Source organism: Opisthorchis viverrini (genome assembly GCF_000715545.1).
Source record: "Opisthorchis viverrini unplaced genomic scaffold opera_v5_3, whole genome shotgun sequence".
NCBI classification, from domain to species: domain Eukaryota; kingdom Metazoa; phylum Platyhelminthes; class Trematoda; order Opisthorchiida; family Opisthorchiidae; genus Opisthorchis; species Opisthorchis viverrini.
In genome coordinates, this window is record NW_008751659.1 from 2,942,248 (window position 1) to 2,955,424 (window position 13,177).

The following is a 13,177-nucleotide window of genomic DNA, read 5'->3' on the forward strand; positions in this document are numbered from 1 at the left end:
CAATCTCCTGTGTTGTGCACCGAAGTAAGGTATTTTTCATCGATTTGGGAGTGCGGTCATCAAACTTCCGAGAACGAATAGCACGAATGTAATATTGCTGCATTAAAGTCGTTTTCTTTGTGTCCAGCACAAAAAGGTCCCAAAACCATATTACTTGTGAAGTCGTACGCGTTATATTCAGAAACAGCACTGTCTAAGGCGTCATCCGCGTCAGCCAGGACCCATTGTGAAGAGCTGAGCAGAAAGACGAAAAAATCCAGCTATTGATCTGCTTAATTCGTTTTATAAGAAATGAGGGAGACAGTGGAAAGCCTTTAAATCTCAAGATAAGATAATATGACTTCACGTGACAATTTTTTGAACCTGGAAGTTGTGGTCTATTGTAACTTGATGTACACTCGCATATCCTGATTTAGTATGCAAGTTTAACATGAGCAGTACCCGTGATTTATACAATAAGTTCCCAAGCGATGGCTAATGATATTAAACATAAGACATATAGATTTTACAAAGATATAACGTCACTGGACATCTGCTCTGGACATATCAGCTGGTTCCATTAGTAAAAGTAGGATGGGATGCATCTAACCGCGAAAATTAACGTAAAAAAAGTAACCTGATATTCTGTCTCGCACGACAAGGCGGAGTTATCGGTTTAGCTAGGCGTTGTATCAGATTTCCAAATCCAAATTAAATCAGCTCGTGTCCAGAAATCTGTGTTACTAAATAATAGTAGGTCCCTTGGAATCTCAGACCAATTACCTGGGTCAGTGGGTTTCACAGTCAGGTTGTTTTGTCCCAAGTGCGCTGACAAAAGAACAAGATAATTATAGCGGCGTCTTTATTACATGCGAACACGCCTAGAATGTTCTTCCACCGATGTCTTATTTTTGTACCGTTCTGAGGCTGAGGGCGAATTGTTGTATATCCGTTTATTTTATTATTTTTATAGACTGACATCTGATTTTTTTAGCTTGGTATAATGGCTCACAATTTGTCCACTATATTACAAAATTCTATATGCCTGTCTTCTTCAAAGAGAATCAAATTACGCTGCTTTGAATAAAAACTGTTTTCTTTCTAGTACTGGAAATCGATAGACAAAGACCCAAAGGAAGCTGAAATTAGCACTAAATTAGTTCGTCACTTTGGTCGCAAGTTAGGACAATTTTCTTGTGCAACATTAATCATTTTTATGTGAATCACTCTCTGATGAAGAGTAAATTGAAACTTGTCGATTTTTATTTGCTCAAAATTGGCTTGGGCGTAGCGAGTTTCGGCAAAAAACCGAGAAACTCAAAAACTTTCGGAATTCTTAAAATTTTTGAAGCACAATTTCGTCGTGTAAAACGCAGAATACAAAATTGCATTACTGTTAGTCGTGACAGTCCTCCATTAACTCTGTCAGTTGAAGTGACACACAATATTCAAAATAGACTTGAGGCTTAAGGCGATCGTTGGTGTGCATGAGCTAGATAACTTAACAGCTGGCCAGGCTGAGCTCTCGCATTAACTTCGGGTGACAGGTGAATGATTTAAAAGGATACAGAATGCTTGAATTCTGAAACTGTAATTTTAGTTGAGAATCCCTTAATTGTGCCTAACCTGCTGGCTTCAAAAAGACAACCACCGATCCATCGCTACGCTCCACTACGCTCGCTATCAATGCACTGGTGACGTCACCTCGACTGGGGATGAAACGCTTGTAATCAACTGGCCAAGCTCAGCGAACAAACCAACGACCATCAAAAAGTCATGAAAAAACGGAGCTAGTTTCAGCGTGGCGTATCCAGGAAATCCAAACGGAAGTAATCACCAATTGGTCGCACTGGTATCTGGTTTCATGACCCATTTTCTACATTATTTGTCTGTTTGTTCAGAGAGAACACAATACAAAATTTATTTTGTAGTATTGCAACTGACAATCACACGTAACAGAAGGTAATAAGTTAGTTGTCACAGGCGCGACCTTTTGACTGTGGATGGACATTTCATCCGACCAAAAGCTAGCATGTCATTATTAGAATTTTGTCGACATACGTGTTACTACTCACCAAATTCGAGATTAATTAGGGTACCAACGCCAATTACTTTTGATTAGTTCTATATTTTGTTGTACTAATTACCTCGAATTCCACGTAGTCACATTCAAGGCGTTACAGTAAGCTATCAACTTTTCCAAGACAAGCAGCTAGCCAACGGGGTCTGCGATACCATTCTCCGTTAATCACAACTCTCGGAGCGCCTTTAAGTGAGAAAAAGCTATTTCAGGAAACATCAAATACTCATTTCACTAGTAGTGTATTTTCGGCTGATCGTACTGTACTGAATGCATCAACGACGGAACCGAGTGGTCACAGAAAAGAAGTTGAACAGCTGATTTTGCTGTGATCTTATACGAGAATGGACTATTCACCGGGTAAAAGACGAATTGAGTCTCCAGTAGGTTAGAAGGCGGCTAATTTGGCGAAACTACATCCTCTAATAATTTGTTCAGAAAAGTTAGTTCTCGACCTTATTTCAAAGCACGCTTTCTTTCTCTCTAGCTTTCAGTGAGGAATTCACTGCTCCTTGAACAGACCGTTCACCATGTCGCAGCTAACGAGGGAAGCTTCTACACATCGTTAGCAGTAGATGGGAACTATTATGATCCGTAACTCATTCGCTAGTGATAACCACATCCCGGTGACTTTCATATGCTATGTTACTAACTCCAAAAATGACTCAGTAGAAAAAACATAGTTCTCTAAAAATATTCCAAAGATTTTAAAGTGCCCGTTTTGCCACCCTCTGGTGTAACACCGAAAACATGCACCCCTTACTCGGTGTGTTGTCCTAGCGACAAGTTATCTTCAAGTTCCCCGTCATCTCACCTAAAAGAATACTTCATGACAACCTGTTGTCACGAAGAAGGCTTTGATGTTGCAGCAGGTAAACCCAAAAAACTGTCTATACATGATGGAGCAGTCATATTACATGGAACTCTACAATTCGACACTTTCCATTCCTAGTGCTTGTTGTGCACGGTGATCAATTCACAGTGCTCAACGCAACTAACCAATTGATTGAGGCACGACTCAGTTAAATAGCATATTTGTCTTTCTCCTCAGCTGAGCATCGAAGGATCTGGTGTTATGTAGGGTTACTTATGAAACATGAATTGGTATTCTTCTGCTACTATGAGGCAGAGAACTTCATGCGTAGATTAGACAGCTCTAAAAATCGGCACATAAAATTCCATTCTTGGACAACAATCGAGTATTTTACAGAGATTTCACAAAGATTTCACCCATTCTCTGTAAAGTCAGAGAGTCACAATATAACAGCTTAAAAAGTGTGATTTCAGTTTGCCGCAACACAAATGTTTAGAACAGATCCGGAGCAACACCAGCCGCCACTGCCCGCATTTTCGTGAATGTTCCAAAGCCCGTTATCTCTGCGATTAGTAAAAATATTGGTGTTCGTAACTTAGATTAGTGAACTAACGTCTTGCAACTCAAGTGTTTAACTTTTACCACCGACATGTATATCGGCCACTAGATCCAAAGCACAATGCTGAACTGCTCAGCCGCAAAAATAACTTGAGCTACTCTCATCAGGTGAAGCATTCTGAAGTGGAAGATTAAGGAACGGAAAGCGATCGGAACTAATTTGGAACCCTCCAACACATCGATTCAAGATTTTGGCACCCACACTAGCCGACAAGAGCCGTTAATTGACACTCACAAAAGCAGAAGTAATTGCTGGGTTTTTTTGGACAGAAGCTTTGCCAAACTAAATGAGGAAAGTTCGGTTGCGCGGAGGAAATCTACTGCGTTGTCTCGAATATCGTAGCAAGGAAAACATGTGCAGCACAGTTATTTAAATAATATCGTAAACGAGGGATTCCGCCGAGATTCATTTGAGTCTCCCGCTAGAACGGATTTAGTTTGTCACTGGTTGTCGTTCGCAACTTGTGAACCTAGTTTTAAGTAGGACATAACGTTGACGGGAACTCGTGGACTGAACCTAACTGATGAGTACAAGAAGGGCGAATTCGGTCGTTGGCTGTAAAAGTTTTATCAACAACATTCCTCCTAGAAAAACTGTGTACACAGTGAAGTTTCTACCATGATTGGATGTCGAATTCGTCTAATCAAAACATACGTTTCAGCACAAATAAAAAACCAAATGGTTTGATGCTCCATTGATTTTCATGTTTGTCTCCTCCGGTCGCCTTTTCTCCGTAAAGTACATTTAAACGTGAATTACTGCATGTCGTGTGGAGCCCTAATTGATTTGATTTAGCCTCTCGGCTGGCAATACTGTGTTTCTCCCAGTTTGTCTGCTTTCTGTATGGCGCCGGCAGTTCGCCACACATTTCCCATTCCGTTAACTTAAGTTAACAATAGAAACTCATCGAATTTCGATGTTCCGCATGTTTAAATTTGTGCAACTCAATATTTCAGCCTATGTTACACAAGACTCAAGAAGTAGCGAAATACTGTTTGTTTACTTAGCTGGAGAGGGCGCAGTTTTCTTCGAAATAGTCATGCATACCCTCGATTAAATAGCTAAACTGTCCTCACTCACTGGTACTAGAAGCCCATCAACTTGACTTGGTTGTGAAAAAATCAAATGTTTTTTCAATATAAATATATAATATATAATATACATGACAGTATCACACCTATCTTCGGAGTCTCACTTCGTTCAACCAAAAGACAACCGGCTTCCTTCGCTTGTAACCTCAGCACAGAAAGAATACCACACAGACAGGGAAATCGACCCTTATCATATTATTATTGCTGTAACGCTTAGTAATACAGCTGAGTTTGGTAAGTAAAGCACTCCTTTGAAAAGACGGAAGTCGGGTACCAGCCAGTCGATAAGTCTATGAGGGATGGCCTACCGTTTCAAAAGAGGAACTTCTCTGTGCAAAGCGACGCCGTGACAAAGAGCTACGGAGATTTCATTCCCATTCCTATGTGATCGAAACCATGCCAAATAATACAAACTGCTTTACTCGCAAGGCGGAAGTGCCACGAATATATTCTGTCCCTCAGATTCTGATTTAAGATAAACTGCTGCAAGTAAGGAGACCCTTACGAACCCGAAATAAACATGCTTGTTACACAATATGTGGAATGCTTCCCATTTGTTACCTCAAAACAAGCTTTTGTGTATTGATAATCGTTCAGTTCATCCAAATAACCCTGGTTATCGTCGATTCGTTAGAAGGTATTTTTGGGATGAATCGACGGCTGCTAACGACGCATTACAATGTTTTTCAATGGTAATTTTCGCACTTTGTTGTTAGTTTGAAGCAGAGTAAAATAGACTTTGAATCATACCTGTCAGAGGCTATTGAAAATAGCTAAAGATAGCTGAATTGCCATTCAGGTTTTGAGGAAATGGACGTTGTTGTCATTATTCGAGCCCGTAGAGAGGAAATCTCCGCTAAACAAACACTTTTGCATCCCCAGCAACACAGCTCGCAATAAGGAAATTGCCAAAAATTATGTTGAAAACACTAGCAAATTTTTTTATCACACGACATAGGCGTGGAAGTAGGTAAATCGTCTGCAGGTTATTTCTCCGTCTATCAGCCCTTGCTGTATAGTGCTTTGTCTTTATCTCAGTTTGTCAAACCAAAAGGCGATAAAATTCAACGTGCTGCAGAAGCAGAGGAGAACACCTGAATGAAAGGAAAAGTCAGATACAATATTCTGTTTAGCTATTAAGTGGGATGTCGGAAAAGAATAAGAGGAATGCCACTAGTGAGATTTGCAATGAATTCTATCAAATAGTGTGGGTATTGCTAGGCAGCATTTTGAAAGGAAACTGGTAGGACATCTTTTGGCTTCAGTGGTTTTGGACCAAAAAGCTGTTCATGGAAGTATTGGGCTCATAAGTAGCCAAGGCATGGTGACGATTGCAACGTTGCCATAGTTCTCACGGATATAATCCAAACATGATCGGCCTAAAAAGTGATCGGTGTGCAACTCATCTCAGTTTCTTCCTCTGGAAATTAAAAGTGAATACAGTGTTCACGGCTGGTTTCAAGCGTCATCACCTGAAAGGCAGTTTGACAAAAAACGGATACATAAAAGTAAATGTCGGATGAAATCATCCAATCGTTAACTTACCTCCTGCAGACATTATTTCTAAGCTGGCAGCTTTACTTCTTGGGAATAAGTTGTCTTTCCGGACAAAAAAGCCTTAGAGTACCAGAACATTAATACATTACAATTCTACTTTCTCCGGTTCCAAAAGGTCCACAATAGTATCCGGGATGCTATGAGTTACTAAGTAAGTCACGCCATCTATGGTCTCCTTTTGAATCTATGAAGATCCGTTATAGGCTGTTGAGTAAAACATTCGTTTTGCGCTATTACACAGCTGGAAAATATGTTTTGAACTTCTTGGTTGTTTTGTTTTAATGAACTGCTAGACCAGTCATGTAATCCGACTACTCATGGATTGATGGTAGTTCAAGAATTTTCAAGAGAGTTCGTCCTCTAAGTGAGGCCACTCAGTGCTGAAAAGCCGGGAGGCACTGTACAAATATGTCCCTCTTGTTGAGAGTTACGCATATCAAGAAGCCCGGGGGTTTTGAACCGGTGACCTCCGCCCAGTATTTTGAGCATAGCTGTTCCGTCACGAGCGGATGATAAGCAGTGTGAGTAGCTCGCAATCACACAGAACGTTGTGCAACTCACTACTCAGTCACGGAAGTCGCATGAAGTTGCAGCGTGCTCACGGGCTGCAATGTGTGCATGAGGAGTTTAAAATAGTCGTGTAACTGTAACAAAATATCTACTGACGATCTACTGACCCTATTTTTGTCTCCTCTTGCAGTACATATGTCATTCTTGTTGACAGGTTTTTTAATGATATTTTGCCGCTAAAATTGCTTCTACACTCCGAGCTGCGAACAGTAACGTCTCTGTACGAACGCGGAAGGCACACTTTCAATAAGCCCTCTCTTTCTGTCGTAACACTGCGAGTGAAGCCTATTCATATTAAAAAGCTGAAAATGTTCATACAGCCGCTTCATTCTTGTTGAGAACCCCCAGCAATATGCCTCCCAAGAATTCTAAAAGCAATACAATCTCCTGATTTCCCAGCTGTTGATTATGTGCTATGTTGTTCGGTCACGAGTTGCTGATCAACATTGTAGATAAGTTACATTCAGATCAAGTTTGACTGCACGATGGAAACACCAGTGGCGCCACGTTACGTTTACTTGTAAGTGCACTACATTTTTAGTCGATTGGTGAAGTTTTCATCTATTAACCAAAAGGTTGCTTGTGCCAGTCCCTCTAGAAATTTGTGTGATGCACCCTAGGGATGTTGGAACTCACGCTGGCTTCACTTGCAGAACAAAATACCAACCGAACTTTAAAATCATCTCACCACCTGAGAAAAAGAAACTAACTGGGAACTGTGAACGGTCACATAAACGAACAACAAATGAAATAATCACGCGCAATGGTGTGCGTAGCAATATACTTCCCCTCAAAACCACCTCAGGATGATGGACCAAAGTGGAGCAGATTCTAGGTGGTCCGTAGGTGGAGAAACCCAGAATAACGACCTCTCTTAAATTGGTTTGTAGTGGTTTTAGCCGCCACATTTTCGTTCACTGATGATTTGGGGAGGTGAGTTAGGTAGCTGCGCATTGGAGGCGGGAGCTGATAAATTCGTGCGTAAATACAGCACTGTCAGTGAACTGCTAAATGGGGAAATCAGGAAAGGAGCTATGCGTCGAAGGTAATAGCTTGGATTAACGAGCGGAACAACAGTAAAACACTTCAATGAAGAAGCAAGCTGTTGTAATCATCCGAAAAATTCAGGTTAAAGCACAACGCAGAGGCAAAGCCTCGCACGCTAATCTTACCTGGCACACACAAAAACTGACATTGCGTTTCTCTTCATCTGTCAATCATTTATGACCACAGGTACTAACCTGAACACTAGACAATATCGGCCCGAGACAAAGTGCATCTGTCCGAAGCTGGATTGGCTTAGCTAATGTGGTTCATCCAGACAGTTGGTTGTAAAAATTCGAAATCTTCAACGGCATTGACTCACTCAGCTGCAGGTTAGTGAGTCGGAGTAACTTACGGAGGACTTTGAGTAAAAAGTAATTCATCATTTGGGAACGCGCCGCCTATTTGGGGGTGTCTTTTTGAGCCTCGTGATTCCCCATAGTGTCCCTTTTACGGTTCAGAAGTGTCTTCCTTTCTTATGGAATGTTCAGCGAAAAAACCATTTGGAAATAAATGTGGTTCACCAGACAGTTGGTTGTAAAAATTCGAAATCTTCAACGGCATTGACTCACTCAGCTGCAGGTTAGTGAGTCGGAGTAACTTACGGAGGACTTTGAGTAAAAAGTAATTCATCATTTGGGAACGCGCCACCTATTTGGGGGTGTCTTTTTGAGCCTCGTGATCCCCCATAGTGTCCCTTTTACGGTTCAGAAGTGTCTTCCTTTCTTATGGAATGTTCAGCGAAAAAACCATTTGGAAATAAAATGCATTTAGCTGCGAGATGTTCACTAATAAAGGTTTTATGGCACTACCTTTTCACTGAATATGTAACAACCTTTCTTAGCTCTGTAGGTTCTTTGAGCTGTGTCTTCACCATGCCCCTTTGTAGTGTCGTATGAATGAAAAAATATCTGTGGTTCCGCTGATCAAATTTGGCTTGAAACACCTCTTTGTCTGCGAGGGACGCAAGCCGTTATACAAGTCATAATTGAAATTCACGGCCGTAGATGCTTGAGGAAAACAGGGATCTCACGACTCTTTCTATGCTGCGAAAGTACTTGCTTGACTAGTTCGACATTTTAATGGAGGGGATTTCTCTAGCGATATTCAATCGATCCGGATTACCAAAAACATATGGGACTCAACTCATTCCTCTGTTATTTTGTGGTGTTTGAATCTATCGGCGTCAATTATTTAGCTTATGTCAGCCATTATTTGAGCACAACGTGTTTCAAAAAATGATGTGTCGTTATCAAATTATCTGTATAAAGTACCCAAGTAAATACGAATTTCACACCAGTTACATTTCTCTCATCAATATTCCTGCGCTAAGGTGATCTACACAAATCTCCAATTTACGGTATCTCAGTGAATTTTGGTAAACGGTCCCTCTAGACTCGTCTAATCATGTGTGGGGGAAGTCAAATTCTGGGTAGGTAGAGATGAACATAGGTATGGATTATATCACCTTAACAGGCCGGAGTCTGACAAGATGCACTATGACGCTTCACTGGGATTACGCATAAGGCACACTTTACCGGACAATTCAAATTTGGGCGCCATCTCAATTTCACATACAAAGGATTTCTGTATTCGTTTAATTTCTTCTGTAAGCTTATCGTACGGCGAATTCTCGTCGTAGTTAATGCGAATTCTGCAGCCCACGAACGCCACTCATAGCTTTTACAATATCAAAGTTGATTCGACAGATGTTTCATTCGTATAACTAGAATCAATAATTTTTACTGGTGCTTGTTGATTTTCCGTCACTCGGCAACTTTAGCATCGAATGTCCACAGGGAAGAAACAGCGTTTTTCATTGTTACATAAACAACAACAGTCGATAACCTGAAGTTTGGCTTATGTTGTGATAATCAATCAATTTTCCGGTGACTGAATTTTTCAGAACGACTCAAAACGCCTTAATGTATTGTTGTCACGAAATCATTTATCGTATGCAGTGATGAATATTGATTTACTCCATTCTTTTATTCGAGCGGCTCTACCAAAAATGTGATTTCCAGCTAAAAGGATTAAAAAAGATAGTTGAATTCTGAAAAAATATGGATTGAGGTGGCTAGTGGTCATAAGTGGTGCAAACGAATGACAGCCTTTTGTGAAAAAAGTTCACAACATCGTCAGTTGGAATTAGAGAAGAAGCTTATCCCAGCAATCGCTGCTTGATAACTGCCGTTGACTGTGCGTACTCCTACGAACTTAGAATAGCCGAGACGAGGTAAAAACAATTTTCCTCACTTTGTTGTTACATATGTGAACACTGGTTGGATTTGTCTACAATGAGATAACAAGATTTACAGATATGGAATGACTAAATAATCTGGACTGTAATGATTGTTGTTCTGTTCCGTGAACTAGGTAGTTTAGTGGCAAAAGTTTCATCAGTGGTTGAGATGAGGTCATAAGTGTGTTTTGAGTGGAAGCGTGTTGAGGTTAGAAGGGCGTGTTTGTTGCGTGTGCATGGTTTGAAATGGGGTCTACTCACCGAGATCGACCATGACCAATGATTGATTGGCCTGCAGGTTGAACCGTCTTCCTATTGGTAGTTCGCTTGCCTCCAGAATGATTCCCGTTTCTTGGTCCCTTTGTCTGATGGTCAAGGCTGGCTAAGTATTACCACTGAGCTGGCGGTCTCCCTCAATTTCGGTGTGTTGGTTGACTGAATCCTATGAGGAGTTCCATGCTCAAATGTATTGTACTTCCGCAAGCTACGGTCGTCCATTTGTCTAGATTAAACTTGTCCTTCCTGATTTTCATATGCGAAAGTAAGGTGTGATAGGTAGTGTCTCTTGAAAGCTGCCTTGTGTTGGTTTGCGCGACCCGTCTAAACTACTGTTTGTTATAAACCCTGGGCTGCATGTGGGTTTTCAAACTATGCCGGATCCAGTGCCACTTCGGTGATAAGCTGACTATTACTGGGCTTAGCAGCAGGTTCCATTTGACAGTGAGCACAATTTTGGACATTACTCATGTACTGGGCTTAGTCTTCCATCTTTCAGCTTATTCTGACGGGCAACAGTGTGGCGGTGGAATGCTACACTCTACTTGCGACTTCGAATGATGTGCGTTTTTTACTGTTTGTTGTAATCCAGGCCTCATACCTCCCGCTTTGTTGGCTATTTCTTTGGACAGTTGAAAGATACCAGTGTTTTTTTCGGTAATTTCGTTCACCCCATCCACTCCAATTCCTGTTCTGGCCAAACTTCCTTTTTTCATTTTATCGTTAGTCTTTTCCAACCAAAGACTCCCCCCGGCTCGTTATTTATGTTTTTACACCATGCATTACCAGTTCTCCGGACGCCATGCAGAGGTTGCTTACACATTCTTGAGGAAATCCTTAGCTTTCCCAACCTGAGTGATGGCTTACAATGGTGTGATTTCAAGTTCTGCTTCTTAATGTATGGGATTTGGACTCACCGAATCTGTTTACTAGGCAAGTCTATAGGTATTCTTTAGAATCATCACTATATCAAGGTATGAAAATCAGCTGGAAAAAGCATCCTTTTCTGAGGAAAACTCAATTATTTGGAGTTGATTGACACACTGAAAATTGTTTGCACCTGAACAGTAATGAATCTCCAGGCCTGGTTCCCACATTTCAAGGGTACACTACTGCTACCAACAGCTAACAAATTTTGGATTACTCATTAGTAGTAAAACGTCTGAGCAATTTAACTCAAATTTGCACAGACATCAATCCTATTTCTTATTATTCTTTCCAGATTGAGCACCGACCAAGTCGATCCAACACATCAAACGTATGAAAGAACCAGCTCTTCTTCGTGCCCAAAACTATACATAATCGGTTGAGACCCACGCGGGGATTGCCAGTGAAAACTGCCTAGTGTGGGTTGAAGCGACGGCTGGATTGATCCGACTTTCAACTACAAATTCAGGCCAGGATTTTTCCACAGTCTGTCTCACATTGTCGGCGCCCAGGACCATTCAAACCTGTCAAGCTCCTGTGTATATTTGACAATCAAACCCCACCTCCTCCACCCTAGTTGCAACTTGCTCAAATCATCTAGTTCAACCACACTGGACATGACGGTGCACCTAGAGTAGGACGACAGTATCAATTGGGGGTTGTGATCGGCATGCTTCAGTGTGTTTTAGGCTCATCCGTTGTGGCTAGTACTGAGCAATAAGGCAACTGTAACTGCTCGTTTTTGTGCTTTCGAATGTACCATGAATGTAGATAGCGTGCTGTTCACCAACATTAAACTGTTTATAATGGAATCGTGTTTTGTCATGACCTGATAACTGAACGGTAGAAAGTGCAATGTATCAAACTATTTACGTCCTCCAGGAAAATATCAAAAATTCATGAAAATATTCAACTGGCCATCTTGGAACTGGTTTTAATGCCATTCTAGTGAAGTGGTCCTTTATGTCTAATGACAATGTTCTAACTAGTGCAGTGAGGAGAAACGCAAATACCGTGCTGAGTGCAAATTCATGCGCACTTACTCAAAACATTTTGGCGTTGAATACTATAAATTCTGTGATGACCGTCACGGAGGTTATCGTGCACCATTCTCTGCTCTCATGACCTGTAACTGAACGGTAGAAAGTGCACTGTATCAAACTATTTACGTCCTCCAGGAAAATATCAAAAATTCATGAAAATATTCAACTGGCCATCTTGGAAATGGTTTTAATGCCATTCTAGTGAAGTGGTCCTTTATGTCTAATGACAATGTTCTAACTAGTGCAGTGAGGAGAAACGCAAATACCGTGCTGAGTGCAAATTCATGCGCACTTACTCAAAACATTTTGGCGTTGAATACTATAAATTCTGTGATGACCGTCACGGAGGTTATCGTGCACCATTCTCTGCTCATATAGACATTCACGGTTCCACCCACAACAGTTGAATCTCGACCACGGCAACCCGTAACGTGTCATATCTTGCGAGTTCCTGGCTACTTACAAGGAGAAGCATAAAAGCTCCACGCCACAGTGTCCTGTTTCACAGTAGGCCCGGACGTTTCGCTTCGCAGCATCCTACTCCGTTTCATAGGAAAATATAAAGAATTGTGCTTTTTCGGGGTGCATTAATTTTTAGATAGCAGATGAACGCATATATTGTATGTCCTACCGAATTCGGCTGATGAACTCGGCTTCTGTTTTGATGAACCTGATTAATTTTTCAGCAATTAGTTTCAAGCAGGACAGTGCCAGCTTTGGTGCGCTTTGCAACGAAATCATCACGATTAGCTGTTTGAAGAGCGTGAGACCCCTAATTAGGATTCCCATTTCGCACCCATAACGGCGGATTGTAACCCCACCAGAAAAAAGTCGGTTAAAATCCATGGTCGTTTGTCTTGAGGTCTCCGTATGTTTTTATGCAATGACGTACGATTAACAGTTAGGTGCTCGACTCCATGGTCGTTGTCTTGAGG

General features: G+C 41.2%; 1 protein-coding gene across 1 annotated transcript in view; it reads left to right on the forward strand.

Moving 5' to 3' along the window:
* Positions 1–12,012, forward strand: part of T265_00343 (hypothetical protein) — a gene marked incomplete at both ends in the record, with an annotated part of 72,584 nt that extends 60,572 nt beyond the window's left edge. Inside the window, one exon of the mRNA XM_009164088.1 lies at positions 11,495–12,012. Within this exon, the coding sequence (XP_009162352.1) occupies positions 11,495–11,536 (42 nt within the window). The remainder of the gene's footprint in view (positions 1–11,494) is intronic.
* Between the last annotated feature and the right edge of the window lie 1,165 nt (positions 12,013–13,177).